General features: G+C 37.5%; 1 protein-coding gene across 5 annotated transcripts in view; it reads right to left on the bottom strand.

Annotated features, from left to right (window-relative positions):
• The window catches only part of FER (FER tyrosine kinase), a 203,155-nt gene that overhangs the window by 162,420 nt on the left and 23,070 nt on the right, over window positions 1-17,665 (bottom strand). For all 5 annotated transcript variants that reach the window (XR_012635484.1, XR_012635485.1, XM_074931319.1 and 2 more), the window contains exons 3-5: window positions 14,354-14,612; window positions 10,084-10,257; window positions 6,591-6,690 (exon numbers count right to left, since the gene is read on the bottom strand). Coding sequence is in view for 3 of the 5 variants with exons in the window: in XM_074931319.1 (XP_074787420.1) it covers window positions 6,591-6,690; window positions 10,084-10,257; window positions 14,354-14,560 (481 nt within the window). In the remaining 2 variants the exon portion in view is untranslated. The remainder of the gene's footprint in view (window positions 1-6,590; window positions 6,691-10,083; window positions 10,258-14,353; window positions 14,613-17,665) is intronic.

The following is a 17,665-nucleotide window of genomic DNA, read 5'->3' on the forward strand; positions in this document are numbered from 1 at the left end:
TAGCAGGGAAGAAAATCTTTATACAATAAATAAAATTATGACTTACAATCCCAGAGAAACTTGGAGGACAAGAACGTATGTCAAGAATTCACATAACTGCCTCTGTAGTTCAGGAAGTGTAAAAAGCAAATCCACTCAAATTCCTGGGTATGGGTAAATGTAGAGAAAAATAGCAGAGGCAATGTTATAATAAATGTGGCCATCAAGGATATTGCCAGAGGAAACTTGGAGAGTATCAGAAGTGATTACAGAGCTCTGGGGGCAGTCATCGAGGGCATGGGGACCCTGGTAGTGTCCTCCTCAATCCTGTCAGTGATAGCAAAGGGTGCAAGATCTCATCGGGATCATGGAGGTGTGGTGGGATGGTTCTCATTGACTGGAATGTAGCAATAAAAAGACAAAATCTCTTGGGGAAAGACAGGACAGGAAGACGAGGAGAGGGAGCTGTCCTTTATGTGAGAGAGCAGCTGGAGCATGTGCACTCTGCCTGAGAATGGATGAGGAGCTGAATGAGAGTTTATAGTTTAGGACTAAAGACAGGACAGACAAGGTCCCAGAAAAAAATAAGAAGCTTGGCTTGGGAGTTCTTGCAGTTTTCTGTATTATAACCTCACCAGAGTATCAAAACAATTGATTTCAGAAAATGTTAAAATGCACAATAAAGAGGAGAGTATCACGGCTTCTGCTTTTTCCCCCCCCCTCTCTTTTTTTAATGAAGCAACATCTTCCTCTGAGAAAATATGCAAATCTTCAGCATACAGTAATGACTCAAACAGAAAAAAACATTTCTTTGATTTGCTTTAGAATCTTTTATTTTTGTAAATATCAACACTAAAATATAAAGCTGTCAATTCATATAGTGATCTATTAGACATTTCCCAGTGTTTACGATAGCAGTTTTTCAAATAATTCCCTGAACTGCATTTACATTTTCATTTACTTATTTTTCAGCATTTGCAATAATCAAGGTAACTTCTGAATATTTTGCTGTCTCCACATTTGTTTATCAGTAACAAACCTCCAATATAGTCACTTCCTTATTTATTTTAACTCTGGAGACACACATTTTCACAGAACATTATTTCATTATGACTTGGAAAAGAATACTGCTTTACATTAATTTTTTGCATTATTCTACTGAACATATTATTTATACTCATGAATGAAACGACCAGGGCTTTCAAATAGGTCATCTTCTAATAACATTTTTTTAAAGCAATAAAATATTTTTTTATTAAAGAATCCTAAAGCTTGACTTAAATCTGCTTCCACAGAGTATTAAGTGGGGGGAATACTAGTGGAACCTCGGCATAATCTTTCTCTTAAGTGAATTTTGATAAGGACTAAGCACTTCTTAAATTAAAGCAAATAATTTTAAAACCTAGATATGACAGAAAAAAAAGACTACCCTTACAGTGATATATCAGGCCAATGTAATTAAGTATATTCAGGGTAATTCATTCCCAATTCTGAAGAATATATCACACAATTTACAGTGAATTCTTGAGTAAAATTTGTTGCCTCCTGCTTTTGGAGACAACCCTCTAATTTCTCCTTCTCTTCTATTAAGCATTTCTTCATAGATTGTTCAATTTCCCAAGTCTCCATCACTGAATAGGAAAGACACAGGCCGTAGAACTTGCTTTATAATTGATTATTCTGTATTACCCATTGAATTGATTTGGGGACCTTTCTGACTGATGAAGTCTTGTTAAATTCAGTATTTCATTTCCTAGCCACATCTAAATACCACAGGTGATTATGAAAATTATTTCCTCATACAATAGTTCTTGCTGATCGCAAGAAAACCTCCAGTGACATAACTTTTAACAAATGACACAACTTTTGAAGCATTCTGGTTCCCATGCTGAACCTGGCTTCAGTATCCTAAGACTAGACTAGAATAGGATAGAATTGGAAGGGACCTACAACAATCATCTAGTCCAACTGCCTGACCAATTCAGGGTTGACCGAAGTTAAAGCACAGTATTAAGAGCATTGTCCAAACGCCTCAAATACTGACAGGCTCGGGGAATCAACCACCTCTCTCTAGGAAGCCAGGTCCAGAGTTTGACCACCACCCTAATTAAAGAAATGCTTCCTAATATCCAGTCTGAACCTCACCTGGCACATACCTGAACCATTTCCAGGCATCACTGGATCCCAGGTAGAAGAGATCGGCACCTCCCTCTCCACTTCCCCTCCTCAGGAAGCTGTAGAGAGCAGTGAGGTCATCCCTCAGCCTCCTTTTTCTCCTAGACAAATGACAAAGCCTTTTCTCCTAGACAAAGCCACCTTGTCTCCTAGACTAGACAAACCCAGAGCCCTTAACCACTCCTCACAGCTCATTGCTTCCAACCCTTCCACCAGCTTTACTGCCCTCCTCTAGACACATTCAAGGACCTTCACAACCTTCTTAAATTGTGGGGCCCAGAACTGCACACATTACTCAAGGTGAGACTGAACCAACACTGAATACAGAGCGATAATCACCTGTTTTGCTCAGCTGGCTATGCTGTGTTGGATGCTGTCAGAGACTGAAATGTCACATGACTGTCTCAAAGCTTGATTGTGTTTGTACAAACCTCCAAGAGAAGCTGCTGAGGCCTGTGAATTGGTCTGGGAGGATATCACCCAGAGAAGCAGTAGTGTACTGAAGGATGCACCCCCCCACTTCTTTGCAGTTGCATTGTCAAACTCCTTAGATAAGTCTCAAACTGGCAGAGTGTACTGAGCTGGCCCCATCCTGTAGCCATTTGGCTCTATTGTGTAGGCCAGACCCCATGCACACACTGCTAATGAACTGACAAGAGGCAAACTTTACTGCCCTGAAGCCAGATGCAAAAAAACCTGTGGGACCAGAGAACATCAACATGCCACCACTCTTTTAACCTTGTTACTCAGCATCACTAATGTCAGCACAGCATTGTAGGCTAAAAATTGTACACAATCTGTCAGTCAGACCACTGTTGTAAGAAGTTTACACCACGTTTTCTCAACATCACATGTCTAAAAGATGTCAGAGGGCTGTTTATTTAATGGAAAAACAATCTAATCCATGGTAATCATTGGTACAGAAAGGAGCAGCAATGCATGACTAATGATACAGAGAAATTACCACTTTCCTTGCAAATTATTTACTTATAGCAACGTATGATGATTTCTGAACGTTTTTGTAGTCTAAGAATCCTGCTTGTCCAGAATTGTTTTGTGGATTCACTGTGACTTACCAGATAGCTTGGGGATTGGCTATGATAAGAAAGTAGCAGGTAGCCCAGGGGTATGAATTAAAAGGACAACTCACCAACAGCAGAACCAAAGCCCTGAATGGGCACTTAAGCAAACTTAAACTTGAACAAAAGGACTCAGAGATGCTATCTAGAGAGGATGATCTTGCCGATTTAGGAAGAAGACATCTGGACTTTGCTTAACAGCAGGACACTGTGAAGAGGACCACATACTTCTCTCCTTGAATAATTATAATAATCGCACCTATTCCCCGAACTAATTGTAATAACCCAGCCCTTCCTAATGAATACGTACGTTTTGTTGTAATAAATATCTGGCTACTTGCCAGAGACGATGTGCAAGCTTTGTGGAGAAATCCCCTTGCACCCCGGTCGGAATAAACATACCTGCTTGGTCACTCTTTCTAAATTGTAGAGTGTGTTTCTGCCACGTCACTAAGTGGGATAAGGGCTAGAATAAATCAGTTGATGGAGACAGCATGCAAACACTGGTGGCCACAACAGGGCAGTACAATCCAGTCTAAGGACCAAGTGGCAGCCAAAGCTCAGTGTTGCACCCTCTGCAACACAACTCTCCCCCTGCTTCCCTGTCTCCCAAGCAGAAGTAGTGCTAGCGGAGGGTTCCCTAGAACAGCTCATGAGCCAGCATCTAAGACACTTTCATCTTTCTCCAGATCTGGAGAGCACAAAGGCTTCCATGATAGCAGTTCCCTTTTCCTCACTACGAAACTATGTAAAAATCCCCACCAACCACCTTCCCATTTCCCTAACACAAACAAAACCTCTAACTAACCAGTATCATTAGTCAGTGCTTAACCATTATTCTTATTACTTTTTCCATAGGTCCTCTTAGTGTTTTCATCAAAAAGTGAAAACAGCTATAACCCAGCATTAGGGCCTTAAGATGTTGACTCAAAGTGACTGTCCTTTTAGTTGGTGGGAAGTATGACACGCAGTAATTCAAATTTACCTAAGAATACATTGTGACTGCAGAAAAACATTAAGTACTACTGCAGAAGATTACTTTCCACTGTTTATCACTTTGACAAGCTTTACCCTTTTTCATTCTGTTTTTAACTCTGTGTTTAGCCCAGAATTAAATAACGTTTTCAACCAGAAAACAGGGAAACAATTGTCTTCCCAAACTAGAGAATCACTTGTACTTCTTTCACTAGCTGCTCTAGTAAACTTACTCTTTCACTAGAAGATGGCTTTGCTATTGCACACCAGAACAAAACAGAAGTTACTACATTTCAAAATTAGCAACGCAGAGAAATTCCTAAGTCATTCCTCTGTGTGGCTTGCATTCTTTTCATGTTGACAGCTTGTAAAGGTACTGCACAGATTTACAGCCAATTCAGCATGCACAAGCCCAGAGGGAAAGACAAAGTAGTATGTCCTAAGGAGTAGTTGTTGCTTTCAGCTCCAGAAAGGAGGGTCAGGCACTGTGATGGAGATGGTTTGCCAGAGTAACAGAGTCTGTTGAGAACAGCATTTTACAGAGGTGAACCTGGACTGGTTCTTTTAACACATTTCTTGCAAGAGTTGGTGACCAAAGATTTTGATTTTTTTTTGTTTAACAAAATGTTTTTTGACTTACTTCCAATACTTAGCTATGCCCTCCCAGTGTTACGGTAGAAAAACTGAACCAGTTTGTATATTAACAAAAATCATATTTCCTAATAGCACACAATGAAAAAGAAAAAGTACTAGTTACTGAACTATTGGTTGGAATAATGAAGCATTACAATTTTAAAACCTCCCTAACTTGTTCACTTCACAAACCAGTTTGACAACGTGAAGGCTCAGAAACCCTGTGAAAATACCATGGTTTAAAATTTTCAAACAGCTCAGATGACCTGAAGTTGATATACAACTATCAACTATATAAATATTTGTAAAGAGGTACACAGCCTGGGGTTTGACAGGGGAGAAGAAATTCTGCAATTTTTGGGAGAAAAACACGCAACATTTTTCTGGAGGTGTTTCTTAAAACAGATTTACACTAAGATATTAGGGAAAGTGAAACTAAGTACCAGTTGTAATAAGACAAATACTAAATGGAAGCCTGAAAGAGGTGGTCAAGGAAAACCACAGGAGAAATAAGTGTCTTAAAACAGCTCGTGTTTGCTGTCTATCTAAAGAAATATTAATTCAGTTAATCAGAACATTAAAACATCACAGCTGCTGACAGCCAAAACACTCTGATTTCCATGAGAAAGTGTGGTGCTCCAGGAATGGAGAATGATCAAACTATAACAGGAAGACAGGATAAAAACAATATACTAAGATTACAGCACTATTGTATCTTCCATGATACATACCATATGTTCCTATGTTAAGTAGTTGGGGATAAACCAAGTAACCAAATTAAAGCTATCTGTAAAAAACAGCTAGGAAATTGGACAAAATGAACGATTATGTATTTACATTTTTAAGGGAATACGAGCATCGGTAAAAGAAAAAAAAAAGCTGAACAATGCTAAGTATAACTTCTCTTATCCCATGGTGTTTACATTCACATATTGGCAACTGTTCCAAATTTCAGACAAACTTGGAAAGAAACAGTCTTTCTCTCAGCACTGATAGCTACTATATTGTACTATGAATTATAGTACAACAGAATCAAGGATAACTATTGTCATTTTAGGCAGTCATACAAAAACTTAAAATGGATCTTGGAATTACATTTATATACTGCCATCCAATTAACTTCTGAAGAAAAAAAAATCTTAGAAAGGAACATAGAAACAATTATTAACAAGACATTAACACTGAACAAATGCTCTCCTTTATCTAATCATTAGCACAATTCAACCAGAATCAAAATTCAGCAGCTTGGACACATCATCCCCCCCAAATCTTTGAAATGTATCAGTGTGTAAAAGAATTCTTTTCCTCTTTTATTGAAGAGTGCAAAGGTCAGATCCATTAAACTGTCAGGAACTGATGCTTGATGCCACTGCAGCAACCATAATAGGTCAGAGGATGCAAGTAGGCTGCAACCACATTGCAGCTACAATATAGATGAGATGCAGTTGCAACCCACTATTAATAGTTCATTGGAGCAATCTTACATTTCAAATGCATTCACTGAAGGAATAACAGAAGAATTTTTAAAATTACCATTTATATTAAAAGAAGGGTTACCTTTATTTTATAATTTTTAAGAGAACCACCAACTACAAATGATGACAATTAGTCTGTCTTACTTAAGATACTAAATAAGTTTTTATGTTGTAATCGAGTTGTTTGAAATTAAGACATAACCCTGTTTCACTGTAAGAGTTTCAGCAGGTTTGAAAAAGAAACTAATAGACAAAATTAACACGTCAGTCATACCTTTAGCCACAGCTTCTTTATACTTTTCTTTCGCAGAATTTACTTCTTTTATTAGTTGTCTATAGCTAGATTTTAGTTTCTCTAGTTCTGTCTTTGTGACCTTTAAGAAAATAAAAAAATAAAAAGTATTAAAAATACTTATCCTCAACATATAAAAAAGTTCACAGCATTAATGAAAGAGAATTAACAGGATTTATCTTCTAAAATAATGATGTTACTGCTTTCCACTGGCTTGAGATAACCTTAACAGGTTATTATATGGTGTAACAAAAATCAAAATCAATAGATGCATATAATGAAATAAAAGGCCTGAAACAGACATCCTCATCCACATCAGTCATGAAAGATACGTTTAGGAAATCCAGCTAATCATAAACACTATTCCCTTTTAATGATAAGGCAAAAAGCACAAAGAAGATGCTTAATAAATCATAGATGAAAAAGTTCCATACATAGGAAGGAAATCCTTTTGCACCTAAAAAAAAAAAGCAAGATGGAAGAACTTTTAGATATTACAGTTCATACAAACAGCATAGAAACAGCAACTTTGCATGAACCAATCTATCTGCTTTAAGACTTAAATCCCTAAAAAGAAACCAACCACCAACAAAAAAAAAAAACACCAAACACAAAACCCAACCAAACTACAGTGGAACACAGCACTGAATTTTTCTGCAGTGGAAGCAGCTCCACTGAACATGACAGTTTTGGACAAAAATTAAAATTAAGTTGCCTCTTCTATCTTCAACTTTCATTCACTGTGTGACAAAATTAGTGCACTGTTCAGAAATAACCACAAAACATGAACTTGCAAACAAAAGCTAATGACAAACCAGCCACTACAATACCAAAGAGGTGGCATCTATAGCAAAGAATAGTAAAAACTTTGACAATAAGAAAAAAACACAACGGGAAACCATGGAAGAGGAACTTAATTTAATGGAAGTGCTCCCCTCAACTACTGTGCAGAAAAGGATGTCTATTCTACAGAAAAAAAAACTCTTCCTCACAGCTGACATGAAGAACACTGCAGTTCATAGTTCTCCTTTTTTTCATAAGACAAGGCCCAGACACCACCTACTTCCACCCTCAAGAACAACATCTGAAAACTTAAGAGAATTCCTCAAAGAGCCAACAAGGTGCTGTCGACAGTCTCTATTTCTGGGACATCTGTGCAAATATTTAATCTAAAGGCAGGAACTCTTCTCCACAACAAACCCACATTCAAGTATTTCTACACACTATAAATTATATTCACAACTGTTGTTATTATAGACTAATAGAGGTATTATAGGGAAAACTAATTTTATGACAAATTTGTAACATAAAGACAACATGAGAAATGGAAAAAAAGATTAAATGAGAAAGTAGTGAACACAATTAAGACAGAAATAACATGGAATTGCTTATCTTACAGAAAACTAGAAAATAAAAGGTAGGCCACCAGTATTACAAAACCTTTGTAATAATTGCAAAATACATTTTACTGATTCTTAGACTATTCTTCCAACAGACAAAAACAAAACCAAGAGCACCTCTGCCCCCAAATAAAGCTTAAGGAACTAAGACAGCCAAGGATTATCTTAAAACCAGTTTTTATATCAAAAAGTCTTCCCTGTAGCATGGTACTTTACTTTTTTTCACCAAATTTCATGAAGAAATAAATAAATATTTGATATCTTAATGGGAATTGGAATAGATCTAGAAGATATAAGTTTTATTACATTTGTATAAAAACCATGGCATTTCACTGTCCTTAAGGATTTTATCAAAAAGATTTCTCACTGTAGAGGTATCTTGAATAAGAAAGGATGATACATATGCATTTCACCTAAAGGAAAACACATTTTTTTGCCAGCATATCCCATAGACATGAACTGCACAGACTCCGATCATCACAACATTTGGATAGTGTCTTGGGAAGTCGTAAGTATTTTGCTTCTGTGTGTAACAAAAGAAGAAATAACACCACAGAGAAGTATTTTGAATTTCTGGGAACCATTCTGTAAGTGCTCCAGTGACACATAACGTTTGAACAATGTCAGCTAACAATGAAATAACATATTATATATGAAACAGGCTGCTATTCAAATGCATCTTAGGAAAATCAGGAAGGGGAGAAAGAGAAACCCAAACAACAATGTAAGTTTATTCATCGGGATGCAAAATATTTGCATGGCCATGCAGACCAGGCCATAATTAATTAAAGTCAACATGGTTTGTAATTAATCATTTGGGGAGTGCTCAATATGCACTACATTTTTTTGCAAAAGCCTTATTTTAAAAGACAGCTTTGTTAGAGATTTTATTAGTTACCTTATTAACAGAAAAAATAAATGTTTTGCAGTATCTTTTAAAAGTATACCAACCTTTCCAGCAGTCTTGTTTCGTCTAGCCTCTCTTTCATATGTTTCTTTCTTTCCTTTTCCATTTCTCCGATTCTCTATATATTTAATCTCTATTATTTCTAATGTATGCTATCAGTTTTTCATCTTCTTCCATCCTGACTATTTTCAGATGCACCAATCTGTAAACTGGCTGTGAGTGATTACTTACTTTGCTTGGAAGTTTTTTCAGGTAAAACAGCCTACTGACCATGCATCAAAAAGGACACACTCCCCATAGTCAATACCTGGGGACAATGCCAAGACCTAGCATATTATGAAAGCAGTTCTATTAGAGCCAACATATTTAACTTAATATATGCTTAGTACAAGTTTGAAGTTCTTCTCATAACAGCCTAAGAATCTTTACTCATCAGTCCTGATATTTGTACTGTACTACTCAGATATTACATTTTAATTACACTACTCCAAATCTCAAATTCTCCGCTGGAAGAGAGAATGCTTTTCTTTCTCTCAGTAAACTTTTCAGACCAGCAGTTTGATTTTTGACATTTGCTGCTGAACTTCTCCCAGATCACCCGAATAAAACGGTAATTTCTGTCAATTTTAACTGACCAGACACAGTACTTTCAACATGAGCATGTCAACTGACATATAATAGAAAAGGCCCTGAAGAACTCCATCTGAAGCCTTAATGTTTGGTTTACATTTGATTTCTATTTTAGAATAGGGATTATAATCCCCTTCCCACCTAAAACAGTCTGGACTGTCAAGAGCATTCATTAACAGAAGTTTTCAAAGCCCTGGTCCCAGAGTTGTCTAGAGTAGAATGAGAACAGGAAGAAAGATGGAATTGAGGAGTGTCACACAGAATCATCCTCTGCTGGAACAAGAGCATTTCCAGTGCCATCTGTCCATAGAAATTCATGCAGAAGAAAGTTTTCCACCTTTGCCTTGTCAGCTAGCAAGGGAGAGAAAATGTGGAGGAAAAAACTAAAATTTAAACTAGGCATTCTACATATCACAAATCACTAATTTTATTATAGCACAAACAAAAACAGAGGAACTAAAAGCATCCACTCTCAAGATACTACTTTTTAAACATACAAAACTATAATACACTTATAAAACACAGTTAGGTAAAATACCTTGTACATCTCTGCTTCAATTTGTTGATGCACACCTACATAACTCTTCTTAACTTGCTGCTTATCTTTGATCATCATTGTAAGCCTATGCAAAGGCCCAGAATTAAGATCCTCTGCATGTGTCTTCATTATTTTGCTCAGCTGTTCTGTTTGCTGTACCACGAGCAACCAAGACTATAAAAAAAAGTCAGAAGAGAAAAGGACTTACTCATTCTGGCTTTCAAATAACTAAATGATGAACATGAACTGTGGGAAGAGATGCATAACTGTTTAAAACAATTCACTAAAAAAATAATTTTAAACTTACCCAAATGCATTTGAGATCTTCAAAAATTAAGTTTTCCTGCTGCAGCAAAATCATTCCTCAAACTTACTCATTAAATCATAAAAAAGCACCAGACAGAAATACAACATTGTATGTTCACCCTTCAGCACTGTCCTAGTACTTCTGAACACCAAAGAAAGCTTTACAACCTTTTTTGGAACACATCCCCGACATCCTTCACAATCATATTCCCCTGTACTTTGTTCTCCTGTTTCCCAGCCACAATTACTCCATTCAGGCTAACTTCTCTGACCTTGTCTAAACACCTCACAGTAATATGCATCTGAGTGGTCACTGTTGAAGAGCATCAGCTGCTTCACATAACTGACAGCATCAGTCAGGTCACCAGTATCACAGCACAAAGTGGTAACAGGTTTTTACACAGGCATTTACTCATCTGTCTTAGTAACTCAACATCTTTCCATACTCTTACTTTAATAACTTCCTTGGCCATTCTGTCAGTCAATTTTCAGGAAGCTTATTGTTCTGTTCATGGCTGTGAATTGTGATTAAGAACTGTAAGGTGAACAGAGACTTCCAATGCACCACGGACACAAACACGAAATTAAGTTCAGTTCAAATAGAAGTATTTGTCACCCTAAAGTTCCCTGTCACACTTTGCTGATGAGAACAGTACCAAATTCCTTAGAGATAACTCCCTGACACTGAACACTATGCTGTATCTAAAATTTCAGAATGGATACATGCCATACAATTAGCAGGCTTTGAAGGCAGCTAGCATACTCGTTCTATTAGCATTTATCTTACTCTTACTAAAGACATAAATCTACCTTAGATCATCAAAACTTAGAAAATTAATTAGTTTGATGGCTTTGGGGTTTCTTTACATCTCATATATACATAATATTTTCATCTCTACATGATAATGCTGCAACGCAACCTGGATTCTAGAGAAGGAAACAAAAGACATTAATCTCCTGTATATATTAAACCATCTTTAATATCTCCTTTGACTCGTAAACATCCCACAGACTGGCACAGAGCTATATCAGACTGCCTAAAGTGGTGATGTAAAAGGTCATGGCCTGAAGCTTCTGGACTATGGCTTAAAATTGTTTGCCTCTCCATTACAGAAAACTTTCAAAATCATAAGCCATACTGCAAAGCTGCATAGAATAAAAACATCATTAAACATCTGGGAGGAGTGGGTCTTGTGGTTATAGAAGAGCTCATAAGAGTGCTTTCAGAGGTGAAAATGTAGTCAGAGTTCTCCATTTTCTTTAAAGCTGATTTATTACTGATGAGAAGCACTGTTTCAATCAACCCTGAAAATCAGAGCAAAAGCATTTTTCAACAGGACAAGTACTCCAAAGAAATACTTAGCCTACAATTCCCCAAATGCACTTGAATAAGTCAGAAACATAGCAAAAACTTCCCTTTTTATTTAAAAAAAAAAAAAATCACTTGCACATTTTCCTGTTCTTTACAACCATCTTTCCATAATAAGAAAACATCTTTTAAATGGGATTTCTGGGGTTTGTACAATTAAATTTTATTATTTTAAAATAGAAAAAGCTAAAGCAAAAAGCTATACTTCAGGAAAGGCTTCAAAAATTGAGATTTATATGGGGCAGAAAAGGAGCTGGGTGGGGACAGCAGAAAACGCAAAGCAATTCCCTTCACAGAAGATAACCACAATTCATCAAAAGCAATCAGATATAATATTGTTTGGTTTAACAGTATTTTTTAGACATATATACACACACCAAAAAACAGCTGCTGTGAAGCTGTTAAAAATACTGCTTTTCTAGCATTAGCATTTGCTATCACTATGCCTTCCAGCAACTTTGCTGTGTCTGCATGAAAAAAACGTAGGACAGATTTTCCCAAACACCTTTCTCTCAAAGTGCTCACTCTTGCTGTACACTTAAAACAAATAAAACAAAAAAACATAACAGATTAGACAGCTTGGTATTTGGCTTTGATGCCACATAATACCAAAAATTTAATATATAGGTATTTTATATCTTAGGAGATGTAAGATACTAGATTTATGTCCCATAATATTTGGTCGTACCTTGATTCTGTAAAATGTCAGGAAGAGAGAAAAAAGTAAATTACAATAAGGTGACTAAAGTAATAAAAAACTCAGACATTTTAACTGCCAAAACCAATAAGACAGTGTGTTGCTACACAACTTTAAAATCCAAGGTGACAGTGAAATTTCAAGGCAAGCCCATACAAACAATCTGTTAGTAGCATATGAATATTTTTGCTGTTATATAAAGATGTAGAGATCAGCAATGGGTCTTGAGAGGAAAAATAGTACCTTCTCAAGAGAAAAAGGGAACAAAAATAATTCTGAAATAACAACTTGAGTGCCTATGTCCAAAACAAGATTTCAAAACGTGATATATGTGCCTTTCTTCAACGCAAAAAGAACACGGCTTAAGTTAGACCTTCAGCTTCTTAAAAATCTATTTGCTCACAGGAAGTATCCATGCCACTGACATGAACCATTCTAGACTGAGTTAGCTACAAGAAGGATAAGGGTTCTTATGCCTTATAATGCTAAATAGCCTGATAAAAATGTTCCTTTACTGTTCTATTGCTGATCTGTTCTGTTTCATCGTCTAAAAGAATTGTAAGACAATTTAGCTACCGCATAAGAGCAATTCTAGTGGGACAGCAATAGCAACAATTACTAGCCATATCACCAATAATTCTATACAAAACTTCGGGATCCAACAGTGTAAAGCTTGAAGAAATTACCTGACATTTTGCCAGTGATAATGCTTTAATGCTTCTTTACCAAAATCATCACAACTTAAATAGCAAAAGCTATAACAAATTGTGTATAAGAAACATAATCAGGTGAAAAGCATTTCAGCCACACTATCAAAACAGATGAAAAAAAAGGTAATATGTCAATTTACAAGAATTTTTGTGGGGGAAGGAAGCAACAACAGAATTTGTTCTAGATGAACACTGTCCAGTGATACTTTTGGAGCCGCTGAAGCAGGCTAGCTATAGTAGCGCAGCTTTCAAGTCACACACACCATCACTTTAATCCTGTATATATCTAGACTGCTGCATAGGGACCAGTCAGGTTCATAATGCTATGCCACAGCTAGTATTCCAAGCAGCCACCCCATAAGACCACTACATAAAAAGTGCTGTGTCTAACATTTAACTTGACCCAAAAAGTGTGTTTTCCTGCAGAGGGGAAAACAGGATTCAGGCCAGACTGAGAGGACTTGTGTAACCACTCCCACTACAGAAGGGCCAAGAATTGAATAAGCCATTAAAACAGAATTGTCTTCTCTCGTCGGGAAGGAATCCATGTCAGGAGAGAAGCTTACAAGCAGGTGAAATAGGGAAGTTTGCTGCATCGGTACCTCTACTGGTCTTCCTCTAAATCTGAAAATGAGTAATTTGGGGGGAGGACAGCCTTACCATTATAAAAAGTCAAAACAGTTATTTTAAACTGGATACAAAATAACTTCACAATTATGAGAAACATCCTGAATTAATGTTTTGCTTTTACTATACAGGCTGCAGTATGATTAACAGCTGGAAGCTAGGCTTTGCCTTGATTTCCTGGTATTTTTCTGTTTCTATCACAAATTCTATATAACATAAACAACAGCTCCTACTTAACTGTCTTAAAACAAAAGCTTACTATAGAATACTCTATTTTCAAAACAGCAACCAAAAGTAGCAGTCTCAACCCAGGAACCCAAAATACTGAATTTCAGAATTCAGGACTGATTTAAATTCAGTTATTATTTTCAAAGCAAGACTGGAGATTAACTTCTGCATATTCCACTGAAGAACTAAAAGGACCCCATTTTAAATACTTTGGCAACATTAACTCTCAAAAAGCTGAATGAACAAGAATTCAACTCAAATTAAAACAAACAAAAATAAATCCAGCACTGTTATTTCCAAGGATATTCCAAATTCAAAATACTTCAGTCTTACCTTGGACACATTGCTGATATAATCCAATTGACAAGTGCTCTCTTTATCTACTTGATTACAAAGATTCTGTAAAGTGGAGGCATACTCCTTATCACTTTTTACTCGCATTACCATAAATTTCTTCACTGTTTCCAGCAGTCGTAGTTCCCAGTCTTGCAGTTTTAATAAAGCATCATGAGAGTACTTCAGGTCACCTCCAAACCCCATTTTTTAAGGCACTATATACCACACAGGGGAAAATACAGGCTCTTCACCACATCTGAAAGCAGAACAAGATTCATGAGACACATATTGAAAGAAAATTTCTACTGTGACAAAGAGCAACTACTGATGTCTAAACACTGAAATAGCGATAAAATTAACCACACACATGTACCTCCTCAAAATAAACTGAAAGGAGCGTCAGAGCGCTGTTTCAAACACTCATCTATGACTGGAAGAGATCTCAGGCCCAGAACTGTCCTCCAGTTTCCATCTGCAAAATGTACCTCCATAACTTTATATGGAGTTGTGAGGGAACTCATAAAAGCATCTAAGACAGATACTAAAGACCAATCCACATATTTAATCAAGCAAGCACAGCTGGCACTATTTCCAGACAAGAACTGCCAACTACATTGTTCCACAGCTGGTGACATGAAACACTTGTTTCTGGTGTTTACCATCCTAAAAACACATAAAAAGTCCAAATAAAATACAAGCTCTCAGCATTTGTGGGAAATGGATAACTAGTTAGAAGCTAGTTTGCTCCTAAACACCATGTTAGTAGGCCATTAAAATTGCAGATTCAGTCTCCCCAAAATCAAAAAATACCCCAAACCAGGGGTCCTTAGGTTCATACTGTCTTCCCCTAAGTCAGTCACTGAACCAAATGGACATCATTTGATAAACAGATAAGAAGAAATGCTGCCTTATGAAATCCTACAACACAACTGCAGGATAAAGACACCTTTTTGAGCTAGCTCTAAAACATCTGCATGTCATACCAATAAACGTGTAGCCACATCATAGAAGACCTGAACACACATATGAGCAATTTCCACAGACTCGCATAGTTTTGTAATGCCAGCTAAAGCCTCTTTTCTGTGTATACACCAAAAAACTTGTTCCTACACTAATCAGCTCCAAAATAGGCAAGATAAACTTAGATAAACTGCAATTACAGCCCTGGACTGCAGTGCAGACACAGCCTATATACTGCTTATTCACTAAATCCTGCACGCCAGCCAAGTCTTCATTATATGGATATAAAGAAATACCAACTTCTTCATAGGCTTTAAATTGCCACTTAAATTAACAGAGTGTTTTATAAACATTAACAGATTTATCTTCCTAACAGCCCATAGGATGAAGCAGGGCTAATAATCTTATTTTACACCAAGAAATAACCCATACACTAATGTCAACAATGTACCAGCTAATACTGATATGTACAAAGCCTAAAGAAACTTTCCAGAGTGCCTAGCATTTTTAGAATATTAAATATCCAGGTGAAAAAAAAAAAAAGTTAATGTTTCAGTTATCACACAAAATTTCAGATTTTGTAGATCTCCAAGATAGCCTGACTCCCAGGACCATTCCTCTCTTCTTGCAGTTCCCTGCCTCCACCAGCTCTTACAGTAAGTTACAGAAATAAGGCCATGGATGCACTGGATGCACTACATGTTTATTTTCAGAACACAAACCATGCTGCATAATGAAAGAAACAAAGATTCTATAAAGAAAATAAGATCAGTGCTGTGTTAATCTGTATCTACATAACAGAGACAAGTCAAGGTTGTATGAGTAACCTTAAATCTATAGCAAGCTTTCATATGCTCTTTAATTTGAAGCTGTAAATTTTAGTCAGAATTCTTGCTGATAGCGAGTTGTTCATTCATAAAGAGCAACAGCAAATAATTCACACTGGCTGTATTTATAAAGGATGGACTATGTCATTATTAGTTGTATTAATGATATATTTTCACAGTTAAAATTTAAGAACAGGCTTGCAAAACCACTAATATATTAGTAAAACAAGTGAAACAAAAAAATCTTAAAATACCTACTTCTTAACAGGACCAGAGCTGCGCTTATGATTTTCTAACACCCTCTACACCTACACGTACTTTTGTGACCAAGCTTATTTTTCTCCAAGAACATTTTAGGACATCACCTAAATACCCAAGCACATTAGCGATGAGAAAAGATAGTATCTTTTTTTCTTAAATTCCACATTCAGAAGAGATGTGAACTGAATCTCAGGATAGAGTCTGGCCTTGTGCTATGAGTAAAGTGCTGGCTTACTTGCTGTTACACTAACCTCTGTCTTTACTGAGAAGCAGGAAAGCAAAGGAGGTAGAAAATATTCTCAGCATGTATCAGTCTGCTTCTACTGACTTACTGTGGAGCCATAAGATTAAAAAAATCAACTGAGCAGCAGATCCAACAACATCTCACTCCAGCCTGCTAAACCTCCCTTCGCTAAACAGTAATTATATGATCAGGCCCAGTCAGCATGGGTTCATGAAAAGCAGGTCCTGCTTGACAAACGTGATCTACTTCTGCGACAAGGCGACCTGCTTATTGGATGAGGGAAAGGCTGTGGATATTGTCTACTGCGAATTTAGGAAGGCATTTGACACCGTTTGCCACAGCATTCTCCTGGTGAAAGTGGCTGCTCATGGCTTGGATGGGCACACGCTTCTCTGGGTAAAAAACTGTCTGGATGGCCGGGCCCAGAGAGTTGTGGTGAACAGAGTTAAATCCAGTTGGCGGCTGGTCACGAGTGGTGTCCCCCAGGGCTTGGTTTTGGGGCCACTCCTGTTTAACAACTTTATTGATGATCTGGACGAGGGGATCGAGTGTACCCTCAGTCAGTTTGCAGATGACACCAGGTTGGGTGGGAGTGTTGATGTGCTCGAGGGTAGGGAGGCTCTGCAGAGAGACCTGGACAGGCTGGAGCCATGGGCTGAGGCCAACTGGAGGAGTTTCCATAAGGCCAAATGCCGGGGGCTGCCCTTGGGCCACAACAACCCCCAGCAGCGCTACAGGCTTGGGGAGCAGTGGCTGGAGAGCTGCCAGTCAGAGAGGGACCTGGGGGTGTTGATTGACAGCCAGCTGAACAGGAGCCAGCAGTGTGCCCAGGTGGCCAAGAAGGCCAATGGCATCCTGGCTTGTGTCAGCAATAGCGTGGCCAGCAGGGACAGGGAAGGGATCTGACCCCTGTACTCGGCACTGGTGAGGCCGCACCTCGATGTCTGTGTTCAGTTTTGGGCCCCTCACTTCAAAAAGGACATTGAATGACTCGAGCGTGTCCAGAGAAGGGCAACG

This window comes from Athene noctua, chromosome Z (assembly GCF_965140245.1).
Source record: "Athene noctua chromosome Z, bAthNoc1.hap1.1, whole genome shotgun sequence".
In the NCBI taxonomy this organism is placed as follows: domain Eukaryota; kingdom Metazoa; phylum Chordata; class Aves; order Strigiformes; family Strigidae; genus Athene; species Athene noctua.